The sequence below is a fragment of the Pristiophorus japonicus genome, chromosome 5 (assembly GCF_044704955.1).
Source record: "Pristiophorus japonicus isolate sPriJap1 chromosome 5, sPriJap1.hap1, whole genome shotgun sequence".
Lineage (NCBI taxonomy): Eukaryota > Metazoa > Chordata > Chondrichthyes > Pristiophoridae > Pristiophorus > Pristiophorus japonicus.
This window is the reverse complement of record NC_091981.1, coordinates 272,029,924-272,044,449: the sequence shown is the minus strand read 5'-3', so window position 1 is coordinate 272,044,449 and position 14,526 is coordinate 272,029,924. Positions and strand designations below refer to the sequence as shown.

The window sequence follows — 14,526 nt, the reverse complement described above, 5'->3', positions numbered from 1 at the left end:
ATGTCCTACCATTCTGTACCACCTGTGTACGTCTTGCCTCTAAATCACCAGGTGAATTTTTTAAAATTGCTATTTAAGACTGACCTGTGAAAATTTGGATTGTAATTCTCCACAACTGTTACCCGCTGAAGCATTCTTCACATTGAAAACCTTTTGCCCAGTACACTTAAAATGGTTAGTTCAGGATAATACATCAAACAGTCCCCCCACCCTGCACTCACTATATTCCAACAATTTGCATGTCTATAGCATCTTTAATGCAGCACAATGTCCCAAGATGTTGCGCAGAGTGGAAACCAGGCATTGGGCAAAAGTTAGATGTTAGGGGATGTGACTAAAGGAAAGTTTAAATAAGTTTGTTTTGAATAGGCTTTTGAAGGTGGGCATAAATGGAGCAAATCAGATGGGGATTTAGCAAGTGTTTGCATGTATATCACCTGTCATGTCTTCAGGATGTCCCAAAACACTTCACAGTTAATGAAGAATTTTTGAAGTGAAATGTAGGGAACGTGGCAGCCAATTTGAACAATGCTATAGGTTTTTGTTTTTAAGTCCACCTGAACAGGCAGTCAAGGTCCTTGGTTTAACATCTCAACCAACAATGCAGCATTTAGAACTGCACTGATTACGTGCTCAAGTCCATAGTGGGGCTTGAAACCACGGCCATCTGACAAAGAAGCACGAGTACTACCGCTGAGCCAAGGTTGGCACCTTAGGGAGAGATTACCCAAGTGTAGGGATATGACTTGGGAGAAATGAAGAGTGACTGCACAGTTGGCCAGAATCTTAAGAGTGCAGGGTGGAGGCTGTGGCAGAAGGTGACGGTTGGACAAAGCCACGGTAGGGTTTGTGAACTGGAACAATGCACTGGCGACATGGTGCCAGTGGAGGTCAGCAAGGACAGAAGTGATGGGTGAGCAGGGTTTAGCACAAGACAGAGTGTGAGCAGCAATTTTGGTTAAGTTGGAGTTTGTACGGAGGAACTCGAGACGAATGCATGGGAGTAGTAGTCTGGAGATGATGAGGGCATCGTTAGACTGTGGAACGCATGATCGGAGTTAGTGACTGAAGCAGCGACCACGTCAGCATTCAAGAATAGGTTAGCTAGATTTCTGAAGGAAAGGGAGATAAAGAGGACGGTGAACAGGGCCGGCACATGGTGTTAGGACTAATGCTCGTGTGAAGAACATACGATTTGTTGGGCCGAATGGCACACAGAAATCAAGCGCAGGCAACGGAAAGAACGTGCGGCAAACCAGTCCCACCCATCCTTTCCCTCAATGACTGTCTGCCCCACCTGGGACAGGGACTGTGGTTCTTATGGACTGTTCAGCCACTTAAGGACCCATTTTTAGAGTGGAAGCAAGTCTTCCTTGATTCCAAGGGACTGCCGATGATGATTCCATACTGTAATTCTATGTAAAGGTGTGGATGAGTGTTTCAGTGCCAGTGAGGATGAGGTAAGGACAGAGGCAGGCTATATTAGAGATGGAAATAGGTGGTTTTGATAGGTTGTGGATTTTAAAATCTGCTTTGGGACAAACTAAATTTGAACACTAGACTTTTGGTTCACAATGACCAAGTACAGAGGAGGGGATGGAATAAAAGCAGTGCATTTGGCACTTTGGTACTGCAGTTTCTATTTAACAATAGCACTTTTGAAATATCCATTGCCACAGCCTAGTTGCCAAAAAGCAATTAATTATAATCACCCTAATTGATTATACATGTCGATAACGCTGAAAATAATACACACCAACAACACTAAATCTGAACCGATTTACCGTTCGAAATCTCTTCTCAAAATGTGAAGAATTCCCAGTGGCTCCTATTATTTTTAAACCCATTTTATTCAACTCGTGCAGGTTTGTGTAATAAAGGTAATTCACAAATTAGAAATACAAAACAACATTTGCATAAAGTCCAGAATTTCAAAACAGCCATAATTTTTCAGACAACAGCCCTTTATATATTTCCATAATAAACAAAGAGTTAGATCTCCATTTACGGGCCTGTACCACAGAGTCATTTTTCATCATAGTTAAAAACAGCTTATTAAAAATAATTGATTACTATTTGAACTGGCTAAATAATCAGTACAATATTCTACAGTAAGAAAAAACAAGCCAGCACTGGAATAAAACATAACAAAATATGTTTTTTGAAATAACACACATCTTAAAAAGATGCAATTTTCTTATTCCTTTCCCGCCTAAAACTGCCTGTTTCACTGAAGACTCTTCAGGCCTTCAGGCCGAACAGCATTGTTACTGTCAGTAGGAAAGGGCACCCACTCGTTCCAGCTCCTCAGTAGCTCCTCTCAACACCATACTGGCAGTCTGACTGTGTACTGCCACGCACACAGCATCACTTCAGGTGAATTTATAGGTGAGATTATTAAGGAAAACCGATAAATGTGCAGGAATTTCTCAACCATGGCTCAAAAAAAAAAATTGCCGCCTAGGAAATTAATTCTTGAATCTGGCCCTGCAGTACATCATATTATATCAATAATGTACTTTTCAAAGTTTTCATCCCCTTTTCGGGGATATGTTCAGCCTTTTTATTCTTACCTGTACACCTCTTGTTTTTTTTTTGCAATAACTAACAGCAAATGGGAAGAGTGGTCTATCCACGGCCTACCCGAAGGAACAGCCTACGAGCGAACGCCAGTTAAATCTGCTGCATTGAGATGGAATCAATACCATCAACAGCACAATAAAAGCAACAGCTATGGAGATTCATACAGGCAGGCTCTTATTAATATAAGCACGTGAGGTAGCAGGACCCAGTATTAATATTCATGAGGCAACAGTCCCCTTTATTAATAATAGGAAACATTAATAAAAGTAACATCAGGTGATGGGACTCAGCATTAATAAATGGCATCAGGTAGCAGGAACCGTTTGTTAATCAAGTAGGTTAGGTAACTGCAGCTATTATTCATAAAGTACATCAGGTAACAAGACTTATTGCTTACGTACATTGTTTTTCAAAAGCTGTCCAGATTATTTCTTAAAATCAAATAGTGTGCAGGCAATTGTGGTAATGTGGCTGCGAGTGGCCAAGGCTGCAAAGCCATTCCACTGTTGGGTTGTACTGAAGTGCTGGTCCATTGATTGTTTTGGCCGGGGGCGGGGCAGCGGGGGAAAATGGTGAGAAATATCAAACAATGATGAAACAGTCAACTGGTCCCAGCAAGTTAACTTCTCAAATGTTAGTGCAGCAATAGATTGGAGCCAAAAATTAGACAATACTCACAATCCCACAAGATGTCTGCGTTCCTCAAATTCTGGCCTCTTAAACATCCCTCATTATAACTGCTCAACCATCGTTGGCCGTGCCTTCAGCTTAAGCTCTGGATCTCCCTCCCTAAACCTCTCCACCTCTCATTCCTCCTTTAAGACGCTCCTTAAAACCTACCTCTTTAAACAAGCTTTTGGTCATCTGCCTTAATTTCTTCTTTTGTGGCTCGGTGTCAAATTGATCTATTTTGTCTTGTAACACTGCTGTGAAGCGCCTTGGGACGTTTTACTACGTTAAAGGTGCTATATAAATAAAAGTTATTAATAATATAAACAAACACATGCCTCTTTCAAAAGTTGCTCTCAAAAGAGTTTGTATCAATCTGGCTATTTACCATTGTAGTGCTGTTTTACTATACCTGGCCAGGTATCTGTTCAAAATACAGGGTCATATGGATATATTTTTGCTCTAATGTATCATCCTGAAGAACTGATAATGACTTAATGCAGAAGAGATGTTCAATACTTTCAATAGCAATATAGTGATAACAGCATAGGCTTCGCAATCCGCAGATTGAAAATTTGAGTCCCAAGGCTGCCAGTCAACAATTTAACTTGGATCTTGACTGGCCAATAGGTTCAATGTCTTGCAGTAGTGGAGAATTCTACCTTTTGGAAGATAATTGCTGATCTTTGTCGCAACCCATGACACAAGCATTTCGTTGCTGATTTAAGTCACACATCACTTGAGTGTTGTGTATATTGGATCTTTATTGGTGCCAGATAACCAAGGTACCCGTTTAACTGGATTGCTTCATTGACAGAGCCCGCTAACACTGTAACTATCTCTGCCATCCATAGGTGTACTGGGCTGTCCTGAACTTGCAGTTAATTTATCTGGCAGTAAATCTCAAAATTGAAAATCGGGGACGCAGGCCGACAAATTCAGACAAACAGCCAGAATGTGGGGATTTAAAAAATGTTTTTGTTACTGTGCCCACTACAAGTATATCAATTATCTAGTATTTTCATTAAATGTACTATAGTTTAACATAGAAAAATAGAAAATAGGTGCAGGAGTAGGCCATTCGGTCCTTCGAACCTGCACCACCATTCAATAAGATCATGGCTGATCATTCACCTCAGTACCCCTTTCCTGTTTTCTCTCCATACCCCTTGATCCCTTTAGCCATAAGGGCCGTATCTAACTCCCTCTTGAATATATCTAACAAACTGGCATCAACAACTCTCTGCGGTAGAGAATTCCACAGGTTTACAACTCTGAATGAAGAAGTTTCTCCTCATCTCGGTCCTAAATGGCTTACCCCTTATCTTTAGACTGTGACCCCTGGTTTTGGACTTCCCCACCATCGGGAACATTCTTCCTGCATCTAACCTGTCCAGTCCCGTCAGAATTTTATAAGTTTCTATGAGCTCCCCTCTCATCCTTGTAAACTCCAGTGAATAAAGGCCCAGTCTCTCCTCATATGTCAGTCGTGCCATCCCGGGAATCAGTCTGGTGAACCTTCGCTGCACTCCCTCAATAGCAAGAATGTCCTTCCTCAGATTAGGAGACCAAAACTGAACACAATATTCCAGGTGAGGCCTCACCAAGGCCCTGTACAACTGCAGTAAGGCCTCCCTGCTCCTATACTCAAAACCCCTAGATATGAAGGCCAACATACCATTTGTCGTCTTTACCGCCTGCTGTACCTGCATGCCAACTTTCAATGACTGATGTACCATGACACCCAGGTCTCGTTGCACCTCCCCTTGTCCTAATCTGCCACCATTCAGATAATATTCTGCTTTTGTGTTTTTGCCCCCAAAGTGGATAACCTCACATTTATCCACATTATACTGCATCTGCCATGCATTTGCCCACTCAACTAACCTGTCCAAGTCACCCTGCAGCCTCTTAGCTTCCTCCTCACAGCTCACACCGACACCCAGTTTAGTGTCATCTGCAAACTTGGAGATATTACACTCAATTCCTTCATCCAAATCATTAATGTACATTGTAAATAGCTGGGGTCCCAGCACTGAGCCCTGCGGCACCCCACTAGTCACTGCCTGCCATTCTGAAAAGGACCTGTTTATCCCGACACTCTGCTTCCTGTCTGCCAACCAGTTCTCTATCCAAGTCAGTACATTACCCCCAATACCATGTGCTTTAATTTTGCACATCAATCTCTTGTGTGGGACCTTGTCAAGTCTTTTGAAAGTGAAAATATACTACATCCACTGGTTCTCCCTTGTTCACTCTACTAGTTACATCCTCAAAAAATTCCAGAAGATTTCCCTTTCATAAATCCATGTTGACTTGGACTGATCCTGTCACTGCTTTCCAAATGAGCTGTTATTTCATCTTTAATAATTGATTCCAACATTTTCTCCACGACTGATGTCAGGCTAACCGGTCTATAATTACCAGTTTTCTCTCTCCCTCTTTTCTTAAAAAGTGGTGTTACATTAGCTACCCTCCAGTCCATAGGAACTGATCCAGAGTCGATAGACTGTTGGAAAATGATCACCAATGCATCCACTATTTCTAGGGCCACTTCCTTAAGTACTCTGGGATGTAGACTATCGGGCCCTGGGGATTTATCGGCCTTCAATCCCATCAATTTCCCTAACACACTTACCCGCCTAATAAGGATATCCTTCAGTTCTTCCTCTCACAAGACCCTTGGTCCCCTAGTACTCCCTGAAGGTTGTGGGTGTCTTCCTTCGTAAAGAAGACAGAACCAAAATATTTCTTCAACTGGTCTGCCATTTCTTTGTTCCCCATTATAAATTCACCTGACTGACTGCAAGAGACCTACGTTTGTCTTCACTAATCTTTTTCTCTTCACATATCTATTGAAGCTTTTGCAGTCAGTTTTTATATTCCTGGCAAGCTTCCTCTCATACTCTATTTTCCCCCTCATAATTAAACCCTTTGTCCTCCTCTACTGAATTCTAAATTTCTCCCAGTCCTCAGGTTTGCTGCTTTTTCTGGCCAATTTATATGCCTCTTCCTTGGATTTAACACGATTCTTAATTTCCCTTGTTAGCCAAGGCTGAGCCACCTTCCCAGTCTTATTTTTACTCCAGACAGGGATGTACAATTGTTGAATTTCATCCATGTGATCTTTAAATGTTTGCCATTGCCTATCCACCTTCAACCCTTTAAGTATCATTTGCCAGTCTATTCTCGCCAATTCACGTCTCATACCATCGAAGTTACCTTTCCTTAAGTTCAGGACCCTAGTCTCTGAATTAACTGTGTCACTCTCCATCTTAATAAGGAATGCTACCATATTATGGCCACTTTTCCCCAAGGGGCCTCGCACAAGATTGCTAATTAGTCCTTTCTCATTACTCATCACCCAATCTAGGATGGTCAGCCCTCTAGTTGGTTCCTCGACATATTGGTCCAGAAAACCATCCTTAATACACTGCAGGAAATCCTCCTTTACCGTATTGCTACCAGTTTGGTTAGCCCAATCTATATGTAGATTAACGTTGCCCATGATAACTGCTGTACCTTTATTGCACACATCCCTAATTTCTTGTTTGATGCTGTCCCCAACCTCACTACTACTGTTTGGTGGTCTGTACACAACTCCCACTCGCGTTTTCTGCCCTTTGGCATTCCGCAGCTCCATCCATACAGATTCCACATCATCCAAGCTAATGTCTTTCCTTACTATTGCGTTAATTTCCTCTTTAAACAGCAACGCTACCCCACCTCCTTTTCCTTTCTGTCTATCCTTCCTGAATGTTGAATACTCCTGGATGTTCAGCCTTGGTCACCCTGGAGCCATTTTTCCGTGATGCCAATTATATCATATTCATTAATTGCTGCCTGTGCAGTTAATTTGTCCACCTTAATACGAATACTCCTCGCATTGAGACAGAGAGCTTTCAGACTTGTCTTTGCAACGCACTTTGCCCTTTTAGAATTTTGCTGCAATGTGGCCCTTTTTGATTTTTGCCTTGGGTTTCTCTGCCCTCCACTTTTACTTTTCTTCTTTCTATCTTTTGCTTCTGCCTCCATTCTACTTCCCTGTCTCCCTGCATAGGTTCCCATCACCCTCCCATATTAGTTTAACCGCTCCCTAACAGCACCAGCAAACCTCCCCCCAGGACATTGGTTCCGGTCCTGCCCAGATGCAGACTGTCCGGTTTGTACTGGTCCCACCTCCCCCAGAACCGGTTCCAATGTGCCAGGAATTTGAATCCCTCCCTTCTGCACCACTCCTCAAGCCACGTATTCATCTGAGCTATCCTGTGATTCCTACTCTGACTAGCACATGGTACTGGTAGCAATCCTGAGATTACTACCTTTGAGGTCCTACTTTTTAATTTAACTCCTAGCTCCCTAAATTCAGCTGGTAGGACCTTATCCCGTTTTTTACCAATATCGTTGGGACCTATATGCACCACGACAACTGGCTGTTCACTCTCCCCCTTCAAAATGTCCTGCAACCGCTCCGAGACATCCTTGACCCTTGCACCAGGAAGGCAACATACCATCCTGGAGTCTCGATTGCAGCCGCAGAAACGTCTATCTAATCCCCTTACAATAGAATCCCCTACCACTATCGCTCTCCCACGCATTTTCCTGCCCTCCTGTGCAGCAGAGCCACCCACGGTGCCATGGACTTGGTTGCTGCTGCCCTGATGAGTCATCCCCCCCAACAGTACCCAAAGCGGTGCATCTGTTTTTGCGGGGGCTAACCGCAGGGAACCTCTGCACTACCGTCCTTCCACTGCTCTTCCTGTTGGTCATCCATTCCCTATCTGTCTGTGTAACCTTTACCTGTGGCAAGACCAATTCACTAAACATGCTATTCACGGCATAGAAACATAAATAGAAACATAGAAAATAGGTGCAGGAGTAGGCCATTCGGCCCTCCTTAGCATCACGCATGCTCCAGAGTGAATCCACCCGCAGCTCCAGTGACGCAATGCAGCCTGTCAGGAGCTGCAGCAGGGTACACTTCCCGCACATGTAGTCGTCAGGGACACTGGAAGCGTCCCCGAGTTACCACACAGCACAGGTGGAGCATGACACGTGTCCGAGCTCTCCTGTCATGACTTAACTCTTAGATTAACTTAATTTGGAACAATGATAAAGGTTACCTACTGACGAGGAAAAGAAAAAGAAAAACTAATCACCAATCACTTACTCCCTTGGCTGTGATGTCACCTTTCGACTTCTTTGTTTATCTTCTGCCCCGGCAGCTGCACCAGCTAGCCTCACATACTGCTGGGCCTTTTATCAGCCGCTCGACGAGCTCCCGGGACTTTTATAGGCCGCTCGACTCCCCGCACTCCCGCTCCACGAACTTCCACTCAGCTACAAAGTACTACTGCTGACTTTTTAGAATGACGGGGAAGTATTTTTAAATGTATACAAAAGTAGAGCCTAATTTCTTTTAAATTCCTTATTCGGTGGCTGGTTTTGGTATCCTTAAGGTTTCAATCCTCAGTTCCAGTAAGGGATAACTCGCCTATACAACAGTGGTACCGAGCTTCGGCATTTCTTTGTCTGCTAGTGAAATTCATAAGGTCTCTGAACTCATCCTGAGATTCAAAGAAAGATAAAGTACAGGCACTTGGGGGCGTTCCATGATCTTTTCATTGGGCTCAGTCAAACATGTGCCTTTTAGTTCTATTCAAGTCTCACATCATTAAAGACGACAAACTGAAACAGAAATTTCTTCTCTTAGGGTTGTGAACCTGTGGAATTCGCTGCCTCAGAGTTGTGGAAGCTGGGACATTGAATAAATTTAAGACAGAAATAGAGTGTTTCTTAAACGATAAGGGAATAAGGGGTTATGGGGAGCAGGCAGGGAAGTGGAACTGAGTCCATGTTCAGATCAGCCATGATCTTATTGAATGGCGGAGCAGGCTCCAGGGTCCGTATGGCCTACTCCTGATCCTATTTCTTATGTTCTTAGATCAGAAACTGAATCTTTCTTTAGGCTCCCAATTAGATGCAATTTTCTTTTTTCTGATACCTAGTCATTGTAAAGATGGAAGACAAGCCCTCAAAAAATTTGCTCACTTAAAACAGGTGGCTGTATATGTTTTAGTACAACACCTAAAACTGGGGGTTTTGGCATCTCAGTAACAGGATAGTTTGACAACTGGGGCAATTTCCCCCCCCTGCCCCTTACTCCAAATTGAGAAGTAAATGCTGAAAAGGAGTCACGCATTGGCTGTGACCAGAATACTTCACTAAGCATAAACACAAATGTGGACAGAGACTGCATCATTCAATTAAAAGACAAGTCATCCTAGACAAAGTCGGCACAGAACTGATTGAAACCAATAGAAAGTCGAGAGGACTGTCTAGCAGATCCTACAAATAAATAAACTGGTGAGTCATTACCGGTATATTGAAAGATGTGATCCCTCCAAAAAGGTGCAAAAAAAGGGCATTAAAATTCACTGAATGAAGGATTTGAACTTGAAATTTTCACACATGAAAGGATATGATTCATAATCGAGTGTCTGCGTCAGGACGCCTGTCAAAATCAACTCTGCATTGTTAACATCTAGACAAATCAAGGGAAGAAAAAAAAAAAGCAGTGACAAAAATTAGAATTCCACATGGTGTGAAAGTGTGAAAGAAAAGACTCGGGCATGGACAGTTACTTACCTATATTTCGGGAAAAATATTCTCGACACAAGTGGAGGTCATTTTCACACGAGATGAGGATTATCTCAGACAAACTCTAACAAGAGAAAAGTAAAAGGAACAGGTGATGTCGCTGGCTTCAATTCCACATCGTAATACTTTAGTTCATTTATTTATTTTTGCTTGAGGGGACACTCGCAGAGGGAAGCAGAACGTGTTTGCATTTCAGGCACTCACTGCTGGCAGAAAGCACGCCCAGGATCAGGCTTAACACAGCCAGCTACAGTGTCAACATCCTTTTAATCTTCTCCCAACCTCAGAGAAACATCGGCTTCTCTCCGAGCGAGACTGGCAATTCAGTTCCAATTTGTATCAATTTTGTTTTACGGACCTGCGCATGTTGGAAGCTAGGTTAAAAGGATGAACCTCATTTTACGTTGGACCGTTACAGGCCAAAAGAGTCTGGGCTAGATTTGAACCTAGGTGAAAAGGACAGAGCAGCGATTCACCACACCACCTAATTCCCTTTAACAGTGAGTGCAAAGGAGGACTTCAATTATTTTCCCAACAGTGTGACAGTTTTCATTTTCAGCTCATTATTGCTTTCTTGATACTAATCAAAGTTGAGCAGCCTACATAACCTGTGGAAACAGGCAGTGCTGAATAGGTTTTTAAGCCAGGCTCATAGTCTCTTTGTTCAACAGTAGAAGTTTCACCTGGGGTTTCAACATCTACAATACTTTTCAAACAAAGTATGAATAGATGACCAACCTTATTCTGTTTATGTTCCATGATTTTGCGATAAGATGGCTGCTTCAACAACAGCTTTCCGCCTGCACACTCTATGATGGCTTTCATCGTGGCAAGACTGGGGCAAATTCCAGGAGTGATGTAGAAATATTTCCCCTAAAAAGACAGATGAGTTGATAGAAAGATTGAACACATGCAATGGTATCAACTCACAACAAGGAATCCTGTTCCAAGCGATCAAACTCATATGCTCCAGGTGAATATAGAAAGGATCGCAGATGAGATTGTTGGACTGAACTGAGGTTTTATACAAAATATTTAAGAAACTGATGAATCTCAACAGGATTGCTGGTGTCCCCTGGTGTTCTGGAAACACTCACACTTACAAGTTCACAAGCGCTGAACACTTGCCTTGACTCAATAATTTCCCAGTCTTTGTTAAAAATAAAGTGTAGCGATAGTTCAAACAGGATAACATTGAAGCCCCTCTGCCATTAATGTAGAAAAGGTAATCATAGAATCTTACAGCACAAGAGGTGGCCATTCGGACCACCGTGTCTGTGCCGACTCTTTGAAAGAGCTGTCCAATTAGTCCCACACCCCTACTCTTTCCCCATAGCCCTGCAATTTTTCCTTTTCAAGTACTTATCCAATCTCCATGGACTGCTTTGCCCTTTATTAAAAGGCAGCTAAATCTGAACCAACCCAACTTCGAAAAGGAATTTTACCCATTAGACCCCTTGCTAATAAAATCATTTAGGCATTCTTACGGCATTTTAACTATTCTTCATTTTTAGTGAGAGCATATACATGCATAAGATCACAGTACAACTTGCAATTCCTTTTTCATATTGGACTGAGATTAGGTAAAGCTCTGCATGACTGCATCAGATCTGCCAGCCATGCTCATCAACATGCACTGAAACACAACACGCATCGCCATAACACATCGGGAAGTATATGAACCTTGCCTTGAATAAGGGGGCGCCCTGTGCCCTCTTCAGTGACTCCTCTAAACTAAAGCAGAAGAGCACTTCTGCTTCTGCATCTCTCAGTACAAAGTTCTGCTCATCTGTAGAAAAAGAAAAAATATCCATTAGAAAGATCACAGTTTTCAAGCTGAACAGACTTACAACCAAAAGTGAATGTGGATCCTATCATTTTTACCCAAGCACCTTTCACAATAGTGCACGTGAGGCTAAAGAATGAAAGACTTGGATTTATATAGCGCCTTTCACGACCACCAAATGTCTCAAAGCACTTTACAGCCAATGAAGTACTTTTGCAGTGTAGTCACTGTTGTAATGTGGGAAACACGGCAGCCAATTTGCGCATAAGCAAGCTCCAAACAGCAATGTGATAATGACCAGATATTGTTTTTTTTCTATTATGTTGATTGAGGGATAAATATTGGCCAGGACACCAGGGATAACTCCCCTGCTCTTCTTCGAAATAGTGCCATGGGATCTTTTACGTCCACTTGAGAGCAGACGGGACCTCGGTTTAACGGCTCATCCGAAAGACGGCACCTCGAACAGTTTAGCGCTCCCTCGGTACTGCATTGGAGTGTCAGCCGAGATTTTTGTGCTCAAGTCCCTGGAGTGGGACTTGAACCCACAACCTGATGACTCAGAGGCGAGTGTGCTACCCACTGAGTCACAGCTGACTGTGAGTTTTAAAGCAAGACATTTTAGGGAGTTAGCATGCTACCTTCATATATTAGCATCATGGAATAGAGGGGTATGAATTTGATTACCCACTCCAAGCTGTTCTCAGCCATGGTGAGGCACTAAACAGGGGTGGTTATCTCCCGATTGGGGGAATGGAGTGAGAGAAAGAAGGGTGGTACAGTAGATGGAAAAGCCAATTTAGGAATTAGCAGGAGGAGAGGGACATCATCCACCAATCTATTGGGTGAGGGAACTGCATTTTCTGGGGAGGGGGTGGAAGAAGAGTTAGTGGAAATACAGGAATTTCAGTATAGATTACATTTTGCATAAAAAAAATTTCCAAATCCTAGTCAATTATTTCCAGAACAAAGCACAATTAACCAGTTCCCTGAATCCAGAAGCAAATCTCTTTTCCTATTTTTAAAGCAACTTAAAAGGTATAATTTTTTGTTTTTAAAAAAACGTTTTAAAACTTTATTTTTAAATGCTCATGGTCAAAGCTCCACAGAAAGAGGGATTGACTAAATACTCAACTTAAAAAAAAAAACTATCATGGGGAAAAAAAGCTGACTGTTTATTAAAAGCAGTAACTAACTGAATATAAAGATTATCCAACTCTAAATACATTAACAGAAGAAATAGGAGTAGGCCACTCGGCCCTTTGAGCGTGCTCCCTATCTGTTAATATGTTTTTTTAATAAATTAGCTACAGTTACTCACTGAAATCAAAATATCAAAAGGGCATTGCAAATGGAACGAACAATTTTGATTTGATTTTCTAAAAGGGTTCACTAAGTATTTGGGATGACAGTAGACAGCTCCCAATGTGGGCGGACATCTCTGATGCTACAAGTATTTCAGAAGATTATTGTGCTGAAATAATGTAATTTTTCCCCTTCAAAGTGGTTTTGTTAATAAAATGCCATGTTCCATACCTTGGCAAACAGAATATGCACAATAACCATTTTACTTTTTAAAATCGGGTTTGTGTGGAGGTGAAAAAAAATTACATAATATGCCCGCATTATTGTAGAAAACAACTTGAACAAAAATGAACTACAATGACAGCTCCTCGAAAATGGTTTTTACTTTTAGGGAAAGATATGCAGGCTTAATTTTGGACCCCCGCCACACACACAAAAAAGGGTTTAAAAAAAAGAATTTGATGGAAAAGAGAGAAAGTTTAATAATTTTTACAAATTTGTCTGTATGTCATCAGTATTCATTTTCAAGGGTATTTTCTGTAAGTGAGAGTGATAAAAAAAAAGGAAAAAGAGTGGGAGCGCGATAGTGATAGGGGATTCGATGGTGAGGGGAATAGATAGGCGTTTCTGCGGACGCAACCGAGACTCCAGGATGGTATGTTGCCTCCCTGGTGCAAGGGTCAAGGATGTCTCGGAGCGGGTGCAGGACATTCTGAAATGGGAGGGAGAACAGCCAGTTGTCGTGGTGCACATTGGTACCAACGACATAGGTAAAAAAAAAGGGATGAGGTCCTACGAAAAGAATTTAAGGAGCTAGGAGCTAAATTAAAAAGTAGGACCTCCAAAGTAGTAATCTCGGGATTGCTACCAGTGCCACGTGCTAGTCAGAGTAGGAATCGCAGGATAGCGCAGATGAATACATGGCTTGAGCAGTGGTGCAGCAGGGAGGGATTCAAATTCTTGGGGCATTGGAACCGGTTCTGGGGGAGGTGGGACCAGTACAAACCGGACGGTCTGCACCTGGGCAGGTCCGGAACCAATGTCCTAGGGGGAGTGTTTGCTAGTGCTGTTGGGGAGGAGTTAAACTAATATTGCAGGGGGATGGGAACCTATACAGGGAGACAAAAAGGAGGCAAAAGCAAAAGACAGAAAGGAGATGAGGAAAAGTGGAGGGCAGAGAAACCCAAGGCAAAGAACAAAAAGGGCCACTGTACAGCAAAATTCTAAAAGGACAAAGGGTGTTAAAAAAGCAAGCCTGAAGGCTTTGTGTCTTAATGCAAGGAGTATCCGCAATAAGGTGGATGAATTAACTGTGCAAATAGATGTTAACAAATATGATGTGATTGGGATTACGGAGACGTGGCTCCAGGATGATCAGGGCTGGGAACTCAACATCCAGGGGTATTCAACATTCAGGAAGGATAGAATAAAAGGAAAAGGAGGTGGGGTAGCATTGCTGGTTAAAGAGGAGATTAATGCAATAGTTAGGAAAGACATTAGCTTGGATGATGTGGAATCTATAT

General features: G+C 42.4%; 1 protein-coding gene across 1 annotated transcript in view; it reads right to left on the bottom strand.

Annotated features, from left to right (window-relative positions):
- Positions 1 to 1,793: 1,793 nt before the first annotated feature.
- Positions 1,794 to 14,526, bottom strand: part of paxip1 (PAX interacting (with transcription-activation domain) protein 1) — an 84,508-nt gene continuing 71,775 nt past the window's right edge. Inside the window, exons 12-16 of the mRNA XM_070880251.1 lie at positions 11,601 to 11,701; positions 10,651 to 10,785; positions 9,901 to 9,976; positions 9,737 to 9,796; positions 1,794 to 2,389 (exon numbers count right to left, since the gene is read on the bottom strand). Coding sequence (XP_070736352.1) covers positions 2,373 to 2,389; positions 9,737 to 9,796; positions 9,901 to 9,976; positions 10,651 to 10,785; positions 11,601 to 11,701 — 389 coding nt within the window. The 3' untranslated portion in view covers positions 1,794 to 2,372. The remainder of the gene's footprint in view (positions 2,390 to 9,736; positions 9,797 to 9,900; positions 9,977 to 10,650; positions 10,786 to 11,600; positions 11,702 to 14,526) is intronic.